General features: G+C 40.7%; 2 protein-coding genes across 3 annotated transcripts in view; one reads left to right on the top strand and one right to left on the bottom strand.

Annotated features, from left to right (window-relative positions):
- The window catches only part of IGSF10 (immunoglobulin superfamily member 10), a 41,909-nt gene extending 37,114 nt beyond the window's left edge, over nucleotides 1-4,795 (top strand). Inside the window, exon 6 of the mRNA XM_047784828.1 lies at nucleotides 2,720-4,795. Within this exon, the coding sequence (XP_047640784.1) occupies nucleotides 2,720-4,628 (1,909 nt within the window). The 3' untranslated portion in view covers nucleotides 4,629-4,795. The remainder of the gene's footprint in view (nucleotides 1-2,719) is intronic.
- Nucleotides 4,676-20,786, bottom strand: part of MED12L (mediator complex subunit 12L) — a 352,961-nt gene continuing 336,850 nt past the window's right edge. The window contains exons 44-45 of one of the 2 annotated variants that reach the window (XM_047784689.1): nucleotides 10,864-10,945; nucleotides 4,676-8,629 (exon numbers count right to left, since the gene is read on the bottom strand). In XM_047784689.1, coding sequence (XP_047640645.1) covers nucleotides 8,577-8,629; nucleotides 10,864-10,945 — 135 coding nt within the window. In that variant the 3' untranslated portion in view covers nucleotides 4,676-8,576. The remainder of the gene's footprint in view (nucleotides 8,630-10,863; nucleotides 10,946-20,786) is intronic. The other variant, XM_047784699.1, reaches the window with a different exon arrangement.

Below are 20,786 nucleotides of genomic sequence, written 5' to 3'. Positions count from 1 at the left end.
ATGCACAATACACTCAAAGAAGCACTACTTAGACTGCAGGTGCTTGTCTGTGCATTGATCTTCCTAAAGAATTCTTTCTTTTACTCAGGGAAAACTTCCATTTTCAAAAGTAAATTTTCTCTTAAAAATAAGTTTAGAAAAGGAAAACAGCTATATTTCTGTCTTTTTTTATATACTACAGCTTCCAGATACATAAGATTTTGGGGAAGGGGAAATTCATTTCAAGTTACTGGTTTTCAAAGGGTTGTTCCCCTAGCAACAGCACTGACATCCCCTGAGAATTTGAATCAGATTCCTTGTTTTAATAAGCTGTCGGGGCATTCCTGCTATGGTGCAATGGGATCAGCAGCATCTTGGGAGCACTGGATGCAGATTTGATCCCTGGGCTGGCACAGTGGGTTAAGGGTCCAGCATTGCTGAAGCTGCAGCTTGGGTCAAGACTTGGCTCAGATCTGATCCCTGGCCTGGGAGCTGGCTCCCTATGCCACAGGGTGGCCAAAAATAAAACGAAAAACAAGCAGTCCGTGTTCTTAAAAGCCATTCTGGTGACTAGGACACACTCAAACTTAATTGTTCAGAATCACCTGAGGAGTTAAACAGTGGCTTCCTGGATTCCAGATCAGATCTAATGAATCAGAATCTCTGAAAAGTGAAACTGGGAAATAAATACCTTAGATTAGACCCCTTCTAATTCTCACACAGGTGATGAGGGAACTGCATTGAGAACCAAGATTTAGAGCAATAGTTCTCAGACTTTACTGCATATGAGAATCACTTGGAAAACTAGGAGTCCTGCTGTTAAGGTCACACTCCACACCAAGTCAAATTTGGGGCATGGGACTTCATCAGCACTATTTTATTCAAATTTTAATGTGCACCCAAATTTGAGAAACAGCGCTCTTAGAAAGTATTTGGAAAGAATGGTAGCAGGTAGCAGTGTAGCATGGTAAAAAGGACAGGTTACTAAGTCTCTCAAAATAGTTTTCTCAGCTTCTACATAGAGTGGGGAACTACCTAAAGACTATAAAATAAATGCAACGGCCATGGGAGTTTCCATTCCCTTTAATAAGTGCATCCACTATGATGACCTTCCCTTGGTTTACAAACCAAATTCTTTCCAAGGTTGAGAAAAAAAAAGTAAAAAGACCATCAGGGAAAAAAATGAGGTTCCTGTCATGGCTCACCAGAAACGAATCTCACTAGGAACCATGAGGATGCAGGTTCGATCCCTGGCCTTGATCAGTGGGTCAGAGATCTGGTGTTGCCATGAGCTGTAGTGTAGGTCACAGATGAGTCTCGGATCTGCTGTTGTTGTGGCTATGGTGAAGGCCGGCAGCTGTAGCTCTGATTTGACCCCTAGTCTGGGAACTTCCATATGCCATGGATACAGCCCTAAAAAGCAAAACAAACAAAAATTCAGGGAGTTACCTGGTAGCCTAGTGGTTAAAGGATTTGGCATTGTCACTGCTGTGGCTCAGATTCAATCCCTTTTGCATGGAAACTTCTGCATGCCGCAGGTGCGGCCAAACAAAACAAAACATTAGCATTTGTAAGTTGTTCTACTATAAATATTCTTTCTACTTACAGTACATTTGCTTGGACGATAAAAAAAACCTTGAGACTGTTTTTGTTTAGCAGTTATGCTGTGAAAAGTCACCCACACTTTTCTCTCTCATTTCACCCACATGCTTAGCTCACATTGCCAAAAATTAGAATAAAAACATGTACAGAGATTTTCACCCATCAGTGTTTTTGATAGCGTTTTTAGCAGCTCTTCAGTTTCAATTGGTCTTTCTGAAAAACTGGATTTAGTTTTACCAGGAAAGTTCTGCCATCTGGTGGTTTAATATGGTAATGGCAGGCTGTGTAGGCATTTCAGAGAAAAATGGTGCTGTTCGACCTAACGCTGAGACTGGAGTCACTGTACAGTTGCCTGCAAAGGACAGATGCTGTTGTAAGCTTCTAATAAGTCTTACCTTGGTATTTTTATCTCCTTATAACACAGTAAAACTTATTTTCTAGCCAAACAACTAATTGTTTGATTACTAATATATCTAAAAAATATAACCTGGTATCTTTTCTGAGCAAGTAAATTTGTTTTTGTTTTCTCTCATTTCTTTCCAGGGCTGCATCTGCAGCATGTGGAAGTTCCCAGGCTAGGGGTTGAATCAGAGCTGCAGCTGCTGGCCTAGATCACAGCCACAGCAATGCCAGATCTGAGCCGTATCTGTGATCTACGGCACAGCTCATGGCAATGCCAGATCTGTAACCCACTGAGCGAGGCCAGGGATCGAACCCACATCCTTACAGACACTATGTTGGGTTCTTAACCTGCTGAGCCACAATAGGAACTCCTGGAACAAGTATGAAAAATGCTCTTTATTGACATATATCATAGGATGACCAATTAATACGTAAAGTGGTCAAGACAGTCATGGGTCTAGGGACCTGGAATTTCTAACTTTCTTCTCACCATTAAAATTTTAATTGCCATGCAAAGGAGATTCATTTGAAGTCCATCTAAGAAACACCACTTGTTTGCATTAAATTACACCTGTTCAGTTAATTTCATCTTTCAGAATAGCTTGAAAGACAGTACTGATTTTAATTTCATTGCAAATAGTATATGAAAATGTCCATAAAGCTAATCCTTTGTAAATAAGACAATTCACCGGCCCCTTGCTAATAGCTGTACTCAGTCAGTCTCTTCTTTCCTCAGAATGGGCAGCCGAATCCATGTCTATCCAAACGGATCCCTGCTTATTGGATCAGTAACAGAAAAAGACAGTGGGGACTACTTGTGTGTGGCCAGAAACAAAATGGGGGACGACCTGACCCTGATGCATGTCAGCCTGAGATGGAAACCTGCCAAAATTGACCACAAGCAACATTTTAGAAAGCAAGCGTTTCACGGGAAAGACTTCCAAGTGGATTGCAAGGCTTCCGGCTCGCCACTGCCCGAGATATCCTGGAGTCTGCCCGATGGGACGGTGATAAACAACGCCATGCAGGCTGATGACAGCGGCCTCAGGAACAGGAGGTTCACCCTCTTTGACAACGGAACCTTATACTTCAACAAAGTTGGTATGGCAGAGGAAGGAGATTATACCTGCTATGCCCAGAATACGCTAGGGAAGGATGAGATGAAAGTTCACCTAACGGTCATAACAGCTGCCCCGCGGATCCGGCAGGGTTCTAGGGCCAACATGAGAGTCAAGGCTGGAGACACGGCCGTCCTTGACTGTGAGGTCATTGGGGAGCCCAAGCCAAAAATTTTTTGGTTGCTGCCTTCCAGTGATGTGATTTCATTCTCTCAGGATAGGTACACATTTCATCCCAATGGGTCTTTGTCCATCAGCAAAGTGAAACTGCTCGATTCCGGAGAGTATGTGTGTGTGGCCCGAAACCCCAGTGGGGATGACACCAAAATGTCCAAACTGGACGTTGTCGCCAAGCCTCCATTAATCAATGGTCTGTACACAAACAAGACTGTCATGAAAGCCACGGCCGTGAGGCATTCCAAAAAACACTTTGACTGCAGAGCCGAGGGGACGCCGTCTCCTCAAATCATGTGGATCATGCCAGACAATATTTTCCTCACAGCTCCATACTATGGGAGCAGAATCACGGTCCATAAAAATGGAACCTTGGAAATTAGGAATGTGAGGCTTTCAGATTCAGCCGATTTTACCTGTGTGGCTCGGAATGAAGGCGGAGAGAGTGTGCTGGTGGTACAGCTGGAAGTACTGGAAATGCTGAGAAGACCAACATTCAGAAATCCATTTAATGAGAAAATAGTTGCCCAGCTTGGAAAGCCCACAGCACTGAATTGCTCTGTTGATGGAAACCCGCCACCTGAGATAATCTGGATTTTACCAAATGGCACACAGTTTCCCAATGGACCCCCAAATTCTCAGCATCTGATAGCAAGCAATGGTTCTTTTATCATTTATAAAACAACTCGAGATGATGCAGGAAAATATCGGTGTGGGGCAAGAAATAAAGTTGGCTATATTGAGAAGTTAATTGTATTAGAAATTGGCCAGAAGCCAATTATTCTCACTTATGCACGAGAAACAGTTTACTGTATCAGTGGGGACTCCCTGTCGTTGCACTGTGTCTCCAATGGAAGCCCTAAGCCACACATCAAATGGACTGTGCCAAGTGGTTATGTGTTAGACAGGCCTCAAATTAATGGAAAATACATATTTCATGAAAACGGCACCTTAGTCATCAAAGACACCACCGCTTATGACAGAGGGAACTACATTTGTAAGGCTCAAAATAGTGTTGGCCACGCTCTGATTACTGTTCCAGTAATGGTTGTAGCCTACCCTCCCCGAATAACAAATCGCCTACCCAGGAGCATCCTCACAAGGACAGGAGTGGCTCTTCAGCTCCCCTGTGTGGCCTTGGGAGTCCCCAGGCCAGAAGTCACATGGGAGATGCCTGACCACTCTCTGTTCTCAGGGGCAGACATTGGGAGGATGAGTGGAATTCAGTCTTTTCACCCACATGGCACCCTAGTCATTCAGAATCCGCAAACCTCGGATTCTGGGATATACAAATGCAGGGCAAAGAATCCACTTGGCAGTGATTATGCAACAACTTATATTCAAGTAATCTGACATAAAAGAAAACTGGCTTGAACAAAGTCATCTGGACAGAATTTATTTTTTGGAAGAAGTTTAATCAAAGGCAGCCATAGGCATGTAAATGAATTTGAATACATTTACAATATTAAATTTATAATAGACATGCAAAAAAAAGGACTTGTAAATAATGCATTATGAACTGATTTTTTTTTTTTTTAATGGATCTCAAAACAAACTTTTAACTTAAGGCACTTTTATTTTGCCAACAAGTAACAATGAACATTGAGAAAACTGTCCACCATAGAATAACAAATGGCTAATGACCTGAATTCATTATTAAAGAATGGACTTTTTTTTTTCCTTTCACTACCATTTGCCTAGAGTCCATCATCTATCAATGTCACAAGCATGGCACTGAGGAAAGACACAATGGAAACAAATTTGCAGTCTTGATGTAAATTTGCCATCTTGATGTATAAATATTGTGGTTGGTTTATAAATATATTTTATGCAGAAAATAAGCATTGAATTGTTTTGATTCACCATTTTGTGCACACTGAAAATTTTCATTGATGGAGAATACAAAAAATGTTTTAATAACTGCATTTAAAAATAAACACAGGCTGACTTTTCCACATGTAAACAGCAACTTAACACTTGCACATCATAAAACGTGAAAAGGGAGTTGATTACATCTTTGCCCAAATAAACCCATTAAAAAGGATTTTAAAAGACAATGAAACTTCTTGAAAGCTTCAAAATCTAGCTCAGGCACCCCTGGTCTGGAACTGTTTATAAGGAAAATTTTCTAAGGAGGAATCATTGCTTTATGAGCATTTATTCCATTACGTGATAACCTTTTATATGATGGGGAAATATTTTGAAAAATCTAGATTGAATACATACAGTGGAGTTTCAGTGCACTTAAAATTTGACCATCCCTACATAGTGTTGCTTTTTGTAAATCACTGAATTTATACTACATGCTTATTAATTCAACGTAAATGAATTTGGGGGACATTATGATTCATCTTTTCTAATTCTAGAAGCTAGGATTTTCCAGTGTAATTTCTCCAGCATCTGTTCAAATATTTGCCTATAATCAAGAATTATAGGAGCCTTAATAAATGAAAAAGGAGAGAATGCCATAGATTTTGCTCAGATATCTCAGCACACAAAACCAAGAGCTATGTTAGCCCCTGTCAATCATTTGAGACAGATGGTGGGGGGATGAGACCCACTTCATTCTGTGTCCATCACGCCAACTTTCAGCGTGTCCCACCTGAGGTGACTTGATTGCTACTTTCTCTGATGTTGGTATCCTGTGGCCACGTGAGGTCAGAGGATACTCAATCTAACAGTGATCTCATTCTACTTCTGGGCCAAGAGGAATAAATAAGAGGACAAATGTAATCCTACTAGGGAGATATCTAAAGCATAAACAGGTATAGCTAAGGGCTTCTTATGCCCAATTCTATTCTATTACGGAGACGTTACAGAGAACTGGAATTTTCATCTTATCCTAAAAATAATTTCTTTTCTATTCTTACCCAGCAAATTACCAGGTTTTGCCAAAGGATGGGTTTCCCCTGTGATCATTTTAATGCAAATTAATGCATTAAAAAAACAAAAAACAAAAAGCAAAAAAAAAAAGCCTCTCTGGAGAGAGGATTAAGTGGGAGGAAATATGATCAGACAAGATTGAAAATTCCAGTTTCTCTCTGTACAACACACAGGGGAAAACCAGTTCCAGGTTTTTTTCTCAACTCTCTGCAAAATCTTCAAATGATAGGACCTTATCACATCTTAGCTTCCCCACCTAAAAAAAAAGGACAGCAACAAAAAGGTACATACCCCCCAGAGCTTTCATGTGCAAAATGATTAATAAATTAGTTTCACTACCTTCTGCAAAATATAAAGTGCATACAGATGCTATGCAATTTTAACACTCACTTGTGAAACAGTATTACTGCTGTTTGCAATCTTGAGCAACAGATATCTATGGTTCAAACTAAAAAGTGGCATTTTAAATACCAGCAATTTTTGAAAGGAAAACAGCAATCAGGACAGAACACAACTCTCACTCACTAGGCACAACCTTCACATTTCGGTTGTTTTGCCAAGGCAGTCTTTATATATTACTCTGAAGAAAAAAATAACTTGATGAACTCTTAAGTATGATTCTCAAGAGGGGAAAAAGCAAAAACAAAAACAACCTGATATACAAAACCAGCTGAAATGTCAAGACTCATCTTCTGAAAGCAGATAGAATATGTTAATTTAGTGAAAAGAATGGTCTTTAATGTTTTGGCAAAGTCTTTTCCAGCCCAGAGTAAACACAAAATGAGTGGGCTGGAGTGAAATCGTTTCACAGTGTACAAAGCAGTTCACATGGGTGCTGCCACAGCAAAGTAAGCGGACATGTATTTGAGGTCGTTTGCATGAGTCAAACTTTGCAATGAGTAACTCACCTAGGAAGATATAAATTATTTATATAATGATTTGCAAAGGAAATGATCTACTAAAGTTGTACCAGCTACATTTAAAAAAAGTAGTTCTACATGGTTTGCTAATTATAGACAGGTCTATTCACAGTATGCTCGACTACATTACGTGTAAATTCATGTGGCAAAAGAAAAGGTATTAACACAGAACATGGGAAAATATCCCCCACATGTTTTAAAATGCCCTGCAATTTTCACATTCAAAATTGTATGCCTCTAAATCTAAAAAAATATTATATGGAATACTCTTAAGTTACACAAACTGATAATAATTTACTGTATTTTTTACTCTAATAGGAGCAAATTACCACATACTTGAACAAAGTTAAAATAGTTACTATTTCTTTATAATAAATTTGATGTATAATTTACTTTACTTGTGCTTTTTGCACCAATTTATAAATACAGTATATGCAATACACAACCAAGACAGACACCAACATTAATAATTAAATTCAAAATAGCAAATACTTACCATACAAAATAAACAGCAAATACATCTCTTATGAAAACCAGAGCCGTCTGGACATGGGGGCCAGATTCTCTGGAAACCATGTCAAGTTTGAGCACTGTGGAATCTCAGGCCAGCTGCAAGATTTTTTTCTCAAGTTGGCATAAGGTTCAGGAGAACCAGAACTGGACAAGGTCATTTTACCAAAACTGACAATAAATAATTGGAACAATTCCACTGTGGGTCGTTCAGACCTTTAGAATTTACATGTTGTACCTTCACAGAGACTCTGGTCAATGAGCTCTCCACTGAAAACAAATTCAGTACAGCTACTTCTAACAGGCTTCCACATACCTTAGTGTGGCTCTCACCGAAGCCTTAGTTGAAGTTCTTGGTCTAGGAAGTTTAAGTACTAAGCAACAATCTGTTTCAGCACCTTTTGACCACAACAGAAGCAAAGAAAAATCCTACATAAATAAGAACAAAGTTTATAAAGTGCTTATGAAATTACAAACATGTCAAATTAGAGCAATGCAAATAAATGTCCATTTCATCACCAAAGGTAAATGCAGAATGAATGGGTCACTGTCCTGTCACGATCTGACGTGCCTCTCAAATCAGTAGTTTTGGTCCGGCACAGTTTGCAAAAAACAAACGAACAAAAATCTTCATCATGAATGAATACATAAATATTTTAAATCCACCACAATTCATTCTTTCTATGAGATTCAAAAAAAAGCACCAATTTCAAAAGATCTGCTACCAAACTCTTCCTGGAGTAGGCCCACATGATCCACATTTTTAAACCTATGTTAAAGCTGAGTGAAACCAAACCAAACTGCACCTTTTCCTTTACTTTTTGTTTAAACACCTTTGTATGCAACGTAGCGTAAAATATGGGAAAACTTCAAATAAATGAAAGAACAAAGGGACATGTCTAAAGATGACTACTGCATTCAATTTGATTTTCTATTTTCCAGTGCAAACAAAAAGCTTCATAAGAACAAGTCTTGTCCTCTTCCAGATTCAGAAGTGTGAAGGATGCCCATAGGGAGTCACTCCTTGCTGTGGCTGGTTACCTAAGGAGAAAAATAAATTCAGATAAGATTGCAGATGCAAAATTACACCACAGGTAGACAGTATGCTCTTGTCACTGCCTTCAAGTACCAAGCTCAGGAATAGGGGAGCAGGTGGACTGGTCAGGGGTTACAACACTAGCCCAGAGTTTTATTACTGCTATTGAATTCATTCTGTGGCGGGGGGCTCTGCATTGGAGTTGCACACCTGCCAAGGCAGCATAAAGCCTTGGGATGCAGGGAACTGGCCCATCAAAAGTCTCCATCTCTGAACTAACAAATATCTCTACTAATATACAGAAGAACTATAAGTATCATAAAACAATGGACGTTTTCAAAACTTTAGGAAAGCACATCAGAGAGTCTGCTTTACCATGAACATCATACTAGGTAAGAGAGCAGTAGCTTGAAATTGGACAGTTGTCTGCAAATGGCTGTAGGTGCATCAGAGAGAACCGTGCAAGAGTGTATGCTTGTGAAAGAGTGGCTGTGTGTGTGGTGTGGGTGTGTGCATGTATGTGTGTAGGCACACACAAAGAGAAAAATGACATGGGCTTAAAAATAACTGCTGATTGCACAACTCCAGGGGGACTATTCAAATCCAGAGGCCCCGTACACATGGACTGTGGCATAAAAGAAGCCCCTGGAGTTGTGCAATGGGCAGCTCAGCTTGGTTGCCTTTATTCAACAAAAGAAACCGGACATAACTGCTGATATCAGGCAGCAGCATCTTGTGGTTAAGACATGGGGTCTAGAAGGAGATGGTCTAAGTCCCACCTCTTGGCTGAATCACTCTGGGCAAACAGGTCAACACCCCCATTGTTCAGTTGTTTCCTCATCTACAGTATGGGAAAAGCCACAATACCTCATCTCAAGGGGTGGTTTAGGAACGAAGTGAATGAACACATATAAAGTCATAGTTCCTGGGTCTAAGAAAGTACTCCAGAAATAATGGTTAAAAAAAAAAAACATTTTGTGAGTTTGGGGAATCTGCAAAAATCCGAAGTACATATCTGAAATCACTAGAAGAAAATTAAAAATAGAACATGTTGTCTCTACCTTAAAATTATATTCTATTGCCATGCAAAAATATGAACTTTGGAATTGGTGAAATACAGTGAAATTTTAACTGCATGTGTTTAATAGATCATACTGATTGAACAGTCATTGGAAAAAGATTGCTTTACACAATTAACTGAAATTAAATGAGGGAAATACTCTACAGGGGAAACAAAAAAAAAGACCTTGGTTATGCCCTCAGAGAGATAGAAGATATGAGAGATGTTCCCTCAGCCCAGGAAAAAACACAGGCAGCAGCCGGGTGGGACACTAAGACCAGAACCAAGCTGCCACTTGGTCATACACCACACCCTTCCCTCACAGTTCCCACCAGAGCTGCACCACCACCCTCAGAGCTTGTTGCTCTTTGCTCTCTACTTCAGAAGCACAGAATCAAGACCCCAGAGGAATCTCTGGTCTCGCTCCTCACCACACGAATGACAGGTAATGGCAGTGGAGTTGGCACTAGAATTTAGGTCTTCTGATTTCTGGGCCAATACTCTTTGTATCACTGGGGACGTGCTCCCATTTCTAAAAGAACCCCACCCTGGGACTCCAGCATAGGGTGAGGGGACTCACGGGAGCTGAGCTGGCACTGAGATTAGGTCTAAGAAAATAGGTGGTGGGCATGCACCTAGAGAGGCAGCAGCTGGCACGGCAGCAAGAGTACTGAGGAAAAACGCTACCCTGCAATGCCATCTGCTAGCGTGTTACAGGCTTTGGTTTCTCCCAGTCACTATCAGCAAGGAGTTGCCCTGGTAAGTGTCTCGGCCCTAGTGACCAGGGCATGGGTCTCTCTAGCACTAGCCTCTCCATATCTGAGACTCTCCTCCATCAGGACTCTTGAGGGTGTCGGCAGAGTTGTGCCATGGTGTCCAGCTTGATGAGCAAAGCACCTGCCATTCCACCAGGGTCCCCCAGATGGAAAGGAACATTCTCAATTCAGATGGAAGCAACAGGAAAACATCGTCACTGAACTCAAAGACATAAGACTGGGCCTTTCAGGAAAAGAAGCATACAAACCAAAACAGGACAAAATGAGAATAGCCTGGACTTAACCAAACATGCAAATGGCATGGAGGAAGCCAGTAGTTTTTGAGGATCTGCCACTTGTGTTTTGCCAGATGGCTCATTTTTCAGGTCCTGGGAGCCGTCTGTTCCCAGCAGAGGGTACTTACTAGAAAGCTGCTTCTGGAGCTGCCGCACCAGGGCGGCCGTCTGCTGCTGCTGCTGGGTCTGCTGCAAGCCTTGCCTGGGAAACTGGAATCAGGAGAAAGGAGGGAAATCAGTTCCCATCACGGACAAGAGCAGAAAGTCTGCAGTGTGCTTTTAAACAGTGCCCAGGGCCACACCCAGTCAATCCCGGTCATCATCTAAAGTGCCCAATCCCTTCCAAAACCCATCTCCGGCTGGTGAAGTGGCCTTTACTGGAAGAGCCATGGCAGAAGGAGCCTAGTGGTGTCCAGTGGCTCAAGTAACCTTGTGACCTCATCCTTCACCCACTGACTGGTTAGTCACACCATGTTATAAGCCATTTACATCTACAAATTGAAAGCTGTCTGGTGGGAGGATTTGGGCAAGCACCCCAGGCCTGGCCTTGGGTTAAGGGTGAATGAAGACAAGAGCATAGTGAGGAGAGAAGGGGCCTGGTCTAGGATTCATCAGGGGATGAGCCATCCAAAGCAGGATAAAGGTTGGGCAGGGGGAGCCCAGTGAGGCACCGAGGACCACACTTTAAGAAGCCCTGGTTTCCAGGGTGGTGCAAGTGCAGGCATGATATAAGGGCCTGTGCCCTGGTTCTAGCCAGTAAGTTAATACAAGAAATTGTGGTGGTTATTTCCAAGAGGAGGGACAAAAACCTATCTGGCAGAAGCAAAATTACCTTTGATTAAAATTATCAATAGTGCTGCTCTACTTTTTTCTTTAACCTTCTAATTTCAGGCTATCAATCTATTCTTCCTTTTCTTTCTTCCCTCTGTCCCTCTCCTCCTTTCCCCCAGGCTTACTGCTGAGGTAACAAAGGATGTGTCCTGATGCAAGGCTATCTTAATCAGATGCACATTGGAATGAACTGTGCAATGTCACAGCACCTCCACAGGCCCACCCCATCCTGAGCTGGTTTTGTTTATTGTTTTGTTTTCTGCCAATTTCCTTCCTACTGGGTTTGTGCTGGTGGAACACACCTCAGGCTGGGATGGCTGTGGCTCGTCAGCAACCCTCTCCATTTTTCTCCCTCTTCTTGCCCCACTGCAAGGGGTTAATTGCTTCCAGCCCTGGGTGTTTCATTATCCTTAGTTTCCCTTAACCCTGCCCAATCTTCTATGAATAGTTTTCTTTTAAAAACTCAATTACCCAATATGAGTGCAGTATCTATTTCCTTCTCAGAGCTTACCAAATATGGTTGAAAGTAGCCCAGAATTGTAGTTGGGGTTGTCAGATTTAGCAAATGAAAATACACAATGCCCAGTTAAGTAACGCCCACAATGCTTTCAGATAAGCAATACATACTTTTTTAGTTTTAAGTATGTTCCAAATATTGTGTGGGTCAAATACCACATTTAGTATAAGTATGTCCCATGCAATATTTGGGATAAGCTTCTACTAAGGAGTTAATCATTGTTTACCTGCAACTCTAATCGGGAGTGCTGCATTTTTTCTTGGCAATCCTAAATTAGAGGGTGTTGTCAGGTTAATTCCTTTAAAACCGAATATTTGGCAAGACAATTGGCTCAACTGTTTCTCTCCCACTAGACTGTGAGTGACTTCAGGACAAAGACTTGGGCTTATTTCCTAATGTATCCTAGTATTCAGCTGCACACAGTAGGTGCACAGTGAAAACGAACTGAAAGACTAAAGTTCTTTTAATTTCTAAGTAACAAGAAAGGTACACTTCCACCAATGTTAACATTTTCCCTGATACAACTCAGAAAAATAGCACCTTTCCATTTTATTTTTCTATTGCCCAAAACGGGAGGAAAATACATATGGAACTGTTGGTAACATAAATAGCGATTTTTTTTTTCCATTTAGTAGGTTCTATGTATATTTGGAAATATTACCCTATTTATTTAACAAAACCTAATGTGGCACTAGGTACTAGGCAGTGTCCTAGACATTTTAGGTTTATACCAGCCCATTTAATCCTGCTGTGGTAGGACCTAGCCCCAGCCTCTCATCCAAAGTCCTTAGGGCAGATGTGTTTCGGAATTCAATGCATATCTGATTTACCATGAAACATTCATAACATAGTGACTAATCAAGGTCTACAACAGTATTCCACAACCAAACATATTAAATTTCTACCATGAAACACACAAAGAATCCTACTAGGTAAGATAAATGAAAAGAGCTTCATGTCCATTCTGGTCAGCTTTTACTACCAAAGGAATTCTGGTCAGATGTGCCTGTTCAGTGAATTCCAAGTAAAATTTCCATTTTCAGAGGTGTTTGGATTTTGGAAATGAATATAAGTGATTGTGAACCTTTACCACTATTATTCTTACTTTCAGATGAGGAAACTGAGGCTCTAAGGGCTTCTGTCACTTGCCTATGACCTGTGTTTTAAGTATTGGGGCTAGAATTCAGACACCTTTCTGGATCGTTAGCCATGATCCAGTGCTATCCTTAATTAGAACTATTAGCTTTCGAAAACTAATTTATTTGAAAATAATCAGATTTTCTAAGTGGTTGGCTGCAAAGATATCTAATTTTAATTTATCAGCCGATTAAAGGTACACAGTGCATAAATATTTAACCTTTATTCATTCAACAAATACTTAACTGCCTTCTTTCTGTTCATTTGAAGTCTTTTCACATAGAGTAATTCACAGAACGAAACAATGCAGTAATCTCAGATTCTAAATTTTGAGGAGCCAAGACAGTATCTAGGAGCCTGGGGAGCTTGTGTGTGTGTGTGTGTGTGTGTGTGTGTGTGTGTGTGTGTGTGTGTGTGTGTGTGTTGGGGGATGACAGGTGCCCTCTTCAATGGTGTTAAGAGATAATATGCCAAGATTCTATTAGGATATCTGCAAGGTCAAAACCATTTTCATTATAATATGAAGATATTATTTGCTTTCTCCCATTTTCATTCTCTCGTGTGTCTATATAATGTGATACTGCAACAAACGGAATGTCTTCTATGAACTCATACATTAAAAAAAATCTTCAAAAATGTAAGACAATGTCCTTATGACTTTTTAATTTTGATAAATACACTTTTTTCATAAAAATCTTATTTCTGTTAATATGTAATGAGTTTATTTTAGAAAAAATGACTAAGTATTGTTAATATTTATATTTTAATTTCTAACACAGTAATATGCAAAGACACGCTCTTTGAGTTCACAATAATTTTGAACAGGATGGGGTTCTAAGGCCAAGAACTCTGAGCCCAGCTTCCTTAGGCTTTCCAGGAGGAAGTGGTGGGATAGATCACAGTCTCATCTTCTTGTTGAAATGTTTACCAATTAAGGTGTTTACCTAAGTCGAGAGTTTCTCTCAAAGCCACATGATATTTTAACTTGCTTTCACCTATATATTAACACCAGCAGGCCAGAGACTCTGTGTGCAATTTCCCTGGGCCCTGGAGTACCTGCTGCCAGAGGACGAGGTGCGCCACCAACATCCCTCAGAAGGCTCACAGATGAGCATTTCAAATTAAGTCACTGAACTCCTCCTGCAAAGATCTGGACCCTAAATGTGGCTGATGCAGCATAAAACCACCTGGGGAAATTTAAGGGGTCATTCTCAGGCTCCTTCTCAAACTTCTTCTATTTAAATTCCTGGGGGTAAATGTAAGGGAAATCTCTATTTATAAATGGTTCCCCTAGGTGGTCTGATGTTTGCCTAGATTTTGGAATCATCCCTGGGGTTGAAACCTTTTTTTTGGGGGGGGGTGTCTTTTTGTCTTTTTAGGGCTGCACCCGCAGCATGTGGAGGTTCCAGGCTAGAGGTTGAATCAGAACTATAGCCGCTGGCATACACCACAGCTGTAGCAACGCGGGATCCAAGCCACATCTGCGACCTACACCACAGCTTACGGCAATGTCAGATCTTTAACCCACTGAGAGAGGCCAGGGATCAAACCCGCATCCTCATGGATCCTAGTTGGGTTGGTTAACCACTGAGCCACGACAGGAACTCCATGGAGTTGAAACTTTAATTAATCAAAACAGATCAACAAACAAGTCGTCTGAGGTTCACTAGAGGCCTAAAAATCAGTCTTTTTTGGTGAATCTTCCCTGCTTAAATGTGATAAATGAAGAGTGAACGATTTTTCTAGACTCTATCCAGAGAGGTGATCATGGCTTCTCTCATCTCTGTGCCTTTGCAGACGTTAATCTCCCCTCCTAGAACACTCTTCCATCCCCCTACCCTACACGTTCCTCCTGCAAAGATCAGTTTACATTCTCACCTATCCCCTCAGACATTCGAAAAGTGAATCACTGCTGTCATTCCCTTAGCCCTGTGCAGATGCCCGTATTAGCAAATGTGTAACAGGCAATTGCTGCTCTAGCTTGTGTTCTGGGTTCTGAGCTTCTTGGGGCAAGAGCAGAGATGGACTTCTGCCACAACCACAAAACAAAGCACAGAGTTCACGAACATCAGTCAGGTGTGACCAGCCACGGCACTGCCACTCTCCAGTAAGCCCGTTCCTGCTGAGGTAAAACAATAATTTAAAAATGTATTTGGGAGTTCCTGTTGTGGCGCAGTGGAAATGAATTCGACTAGTATCTATGAGGATGCAGGTTCGATCCCTGGCCTTGCTCAGTGGGTCATGGATCCAGCATTGCCGTGACCTATGGTATAGGTCGCAGACTCGGCTTGGATCCCAAGTTGCTGTGGCTGTGGTGGCAGCTGTAGCTCTAATTTGACCCCTAGCCTGGGAACTTCCATATGCTGAGGGTGTGGCCCTAAAAAGCAAAAATAAAATAAAACAATAAATAAAATAAATAAAATAAAATAAAATGTATTTGGTGTATTTTGAATGATCCCCATTGGGACAACACGCATTTATTCAAGAATAGTTAATTCTTCAATCATCATTCAGGCAAAAACATATCACTAAATAATAATTTCTATATAAATAAATGTCATTGAATCTTTTTTTGTCTCAGAGCAGCTAACTCATGCGGGCTTATCCTTTCAGCATCAGAAGCAGACCCCAACCAGTTGTGACCCAAGCAGAGCTGATGCAGTTAGTGACGGACCCTCATGCTGCCTCACGGCAGATGCAGACGTCTTGCCGTCTGAACTGTGCTTTCCTCTGCTCCTGGATAACATGTGGGTTTTTTCCTTCATGGCTATACCATTCAGCAAATGAGTTCTCCAAATCCAGGTACTTTTCTGAGTCCCAGGGACTCCAAAATGAGTAAACACAGTCCTTGACTCCTGACAGCTGTGTCCTGACACCTGTAACTATACTAGCAGTAGGCAAAGGAGCAAAGTCCCAAGGCAACACAGTTAGTTTAAACCTGCACAGCCAGCTGAAAGGATCAGCAGACAGATTCGCATTCTTCTGATGGACAAAACACAAATCTTTATCTAAACCAGCTTTAGCAGAATAGACTGGAGCACAGCACAGAACCCTCCACTGAGCACCTGGATGGAAGGATGTGTTCCAGATGGTACACACACAAAGACACCTGCAGCTGGTGGATTTTAGACTATTTAGTGTGCCTTCATTTGCAAGTTAACTAGTAATTTTCACTGAGTCATTTTTATTTTTTTTAAGCAGGGTGAAAAGAAGAATAAGTTTATTGAGATAAGAGATGCTGCCAGAGCAGCAGGACAACTTCCTGAAGATCATTGAGCTGTTTTGTTTTTTTTTTTTAGTAAAAAAAAAAAAAAAAGTATCCTGTTACCACAAATTCCCGACAAATGTCTTCCCCACTGTCCTATAAACACTAGTTCTCCTTTCCCTTCAAAAGAGAAAATAAGGGCATTCCTGTTGTGGCTTAGTGGTAACAAACCTGACTAGCAACCATGAGGACATTGGTTCCATCCCTGGTCTCTCTCAGTGGATTAAGGATCCTGCATTGCCGAGAGTTGTGGTGTAGGTCACAGATGCAGCTTGGATATGCTGTTGCTATGGCTGTGGTATAGGATGGCAGCTGCAGTTCCAATTCAAACCCTAGCCTGGGAACTTTCATATGCTGTGGGTATGACCCTAAAAAGACAAAATAAATAAAACAAAATTCCAAATTCATGCAAAGGAGGCAACCTGGCTCAATAAAGTTCAATGGACCTAAGTTCTTCCATTTGAAAAGGAGAATATTATCTGGCCAATTCTGCTTTTATTGGTTGTTGTTATATTTATTTGGCTGAGTCATTCAGTGGTTTGATGTGGGACCTCAATTCCCAGACCAGGGATCGAACCTGAGCCACAGCAGTGAAAGTGCTGAGTCCTAACACTAGATCACCAGGGAACTCCCTTATCTGGCTACTTCTGAATTCCATCGGCATTCTGAAGAATTTCCCAGTTTTTCTGTCTGGCACATATAAATTCCTTCAGGAAGACTAGATGACAATTTCCTGCTTGATCTTTAACTAAAAGATAATGCTATTGTTATTAGGTGACAATTGCTGCAATTATGCATATTTTTTAAAGCGTATGTTCAATATAACATGATACTGACATCAGTCAATTTAAAAAGCCAACCTTGGAAGTTCCCGTTGTGGCTCTGCAGATTATGAACCTGAGTAGTATCCATGAGGATGTGGGTTCAATCCCTGGCCTCAGTGGATTAAGGATCAGGCATTGCCATAAACTGTGGTGCAGGTCGCAGATGCAGTTTTTGTCGTTGTTGTTGTTCTTTTAGAAGGTATCCTAAAATTTTTATTTTTTTTATACAATGATTTTTATTTTTTCCATTATAGCTCGTTTACAGTGTCCTGTCAATTTTCCACTGTACAGCATGGTGACCCAGTTACACATACATGTATACATTCTTTTTTCTCACATCATCATGCTCTATCATAAGTGACCAGACATGGTTCCCAGTGCTACACAGCAGGCTCTCATTGTAAATCCATTCCATGAGCAATAGTTTGCATCCATTAACCCCAAGCACCCCATCCACCCCAATCTCTTCCCCTCCTCCTCCCCCTTGGCAACCACAAGTCTATTCTCCAAGTCCATGATTTTCTTTTCTGTGGAAAGGTTCATTTGTGCCATATATTAGATGCCAGATATAACTAATATCATATGGTATTTGTCTTTCTCTTTATATTACTGACTTACTTCACTCAGTATGAAGTCTCTAGTTCCATCCATGTTGTTGCAAATGGTATTGTTTTGTTCTTTTTTATGGCTGAGTAGTATTCCATTGTGTATATATACCACACCTTCCTAACCCAATCATCTGTCGATGGACATTTGGACATTTGGGTTGTTTCCATGTCTTGGCTATTGTGAATAGTGCTGCAATGAACATGCAGGTGCATGTGTCTTTTTCAAGGAAAGTTTTGTCTGGATATATGCCCAAGAGTGGGATTGCTGGGTCATATGGTAGTTCTATGTACAGATTTCTAAGGTACCTCCATACTGTTCTCCATAGTGGTTGTATCAGCTTACATTCCCACCAACAGTGCAGGAGGGATTCCTTTTCTCCACACCCCCTCCAGCATTTGTTATTTGTGGACTTGTTAATGATGGCCATTCTGCCTGGTGTGAGGTGGTATCTCATAGTAGTTCTGATTTGCATTTCTCTAATAATTGATGATGTTGAGCATTTTTCATGTGCTTGTTGGCCATCTGTATGTCTTCCTCAGAGAAATGTCTATTCAGCTCTTTTGCCCATTTTTCCATTGGGTTGTTGGCTTTTTGCTATTGAGTTGTATAAGTTATTTGTATATTTTAGAGATTAAGCCCTTGTCAGTTGCATCATTTGAAACAATTTTCTCCCATTCTGTAAGTTGTCTGTTTTTCTTATGGTTTCCTTTGCTGTGCAAAAGCCCATCAGTTTGATTAGGTCCCACTGCTCTATTTTTGCTTTTATTTCTATTGCTTTGGGAGACTGACCTGAGAAAACATTTGTAGGGTAGATGTCAGAGAATGTTTTGCCTATGTTCTCTTCCAGGAGTTTAATGGTGTCTTGTCTTATATTTAAGTCTTTCAGCCATTTCGGTTTATTTTGGTGCATGGTGTGAGGGTGTGTTCTAGCTTCAGTGATTTGCATGCAGCTGTCCAGGTTTCCCAGCAATACTTGCTGAAAAGACTGTCTTCTCCCCATTTTATGTTCTTGCCTCCTTTGTCCAAGATTAATTGACCATAGGTGTCTGGGTTTATTTCTGGGTTCTCTATTGTGTTCCTTTGGTCTGTATGTCTGTTTTGGTACCAGTACCACACTGTTTTGATGACTATGGCCTTGTAATATTGCTTGAAGTCTGAGAGAGTTATGCCTCCTGCTTGGTTTTTGTTCCTCGGGATTGCTTTGGCAATTCTGGATCTTCTATGGTTCCATGTAAATTTTTGGATGGTTTGTTCTAGTTCTGTGAAAAATGTCATGGGTAATTTGATAGGGATTTCATTGACTCTGTAGATTGCTTTGGGTAGTATGGCCATTGTCACAATATTAATTTTTTCCAACCCAGGAGCATGGAATATCTTTCCATTTCTTTACATCTTCTTTAATTTCCTTGATTAATGTTTTATAGTTCTTGGCATATAAGTCCTTTACCTCCTTGGTCAGGTATATTCCCAGGTATTTGATTTTTTGAGGTGCAATTTTAAAACGTATTGTATTTTTATATTCCTTTTCTAATATTTCATTGTTAGTACAGAAATGTGAATGATTTCTGAATGTTAATCTTATGTCCTGCTACTTTGCTGAATTTGTTGATCAGTTCAAGTAGTTTTGGGGTTGAGTCCTTGGGGTTTTCTATATATAGTATGCAGATGCGGTTTGGATCTGACATTTTGTGACTGTGGTGTAGGCCAGCAGCTGCAGCTCTAATTCAACCCCTAGCCTGGGAACTTCCATATGCTGCAGGTGCGGCCCTAAAGAACAGTAAATAAATAAAAATAAAATAAAATAAAAAATAAATAAAATAAAATGCCAACCTTCTACAGCTTTCTGTTAGCATGTTTTCCTGGTCACCCAACTAGGACACCCTGAGTTTAAGATGAAAAGAAATAACAGAGCAGGGTGGTATAAACATCTTTTTCTCAAAAGCCAGAGGCAGCTTTAAAAAAGAAAAGATCATACCCTCCTAACATATTTAGTTGGGTTAGTTTAATCATAACACTTCATAAAGGTTTAAAAGTATTTTTCAAATCAAGAACCATAACTTAGGCCAAATCTAGAGATGTCATGCCAAATATAATTTTCCGGCAAGGGCACCCACTCTCCTACCAGAAGCTTGTCCTTCATAGAAGACAAGTGACTTAAGTAAGCAAATGACAACTCCAGATTTAATGTGTAAGCACAGGCTTTTTTTATATTTTCTTTTCCTTCTAGGAAAAGTTCTGTTTTCCAATGACACTTTTTGAAAAAGCACCAACTTTTATGTTAGTTTTGACTCTTAGTTATACCTTTCATGGCAGTGACCAGCTTGTCTTTGGAGTGTGATTGTCACTGGCCTACATGGCACAGCTGCTGTTGTCAACAAAGAAACAGACTCACAAGGGACTAGTCAAAAACCAGTGAATCAAATCTTAATGCTCTTGCAGATCCGCTGCATTCAACCTCATCCTTTAAGACTTCCCAACCTTCTTACACTCCTCTTAACCTCTGTTATGGGTTGAATTATGTTCTTCCCAAAAGATATGTTAGTGTTCTAAAAGTCAATACCTCAGAAAGTGAATTTATTTGGAGATTGAGTCTTTACAGAGTCAAGTTAAAATGAGATCCTTAGGGTTGGACCTGATCCAGTATCACTGGTGTCCTCATTAAAAACGGGAAATTTGAACACAAACGCACACGTGTAAGGAGAATGCCATGAGGGGATGAAGAGAGAGCACAGGGAGATGTTACCATGCGCCAAGTGTCATTGAAGATGGCCAATAAACCACCAGAAGCTGGGGGAAGAGACGTGGTGCAGATTTCCCCCTCATGGCCCTCAGGAGAAGCCAGCTCTACCAACACCTTGATCTCGGACT

Source organism: Phacochoerus africanus, chromosome 1, assembly GCF_016906955.1.
Source record: "Phacochoerus africanus isolate WHEZ1 chromosome 1, ROS_Pafr_v1, whole genome shotgun sequence".
NCBI lineage: Eukaryota > Metazoa > Chordata > Mammalia > Artiodactyla > Suidae > Phacochoerus > Phacochoerus africanus.
This window is presented reverse-complemented; position numbering and strand designations above follow the sequence as displayed.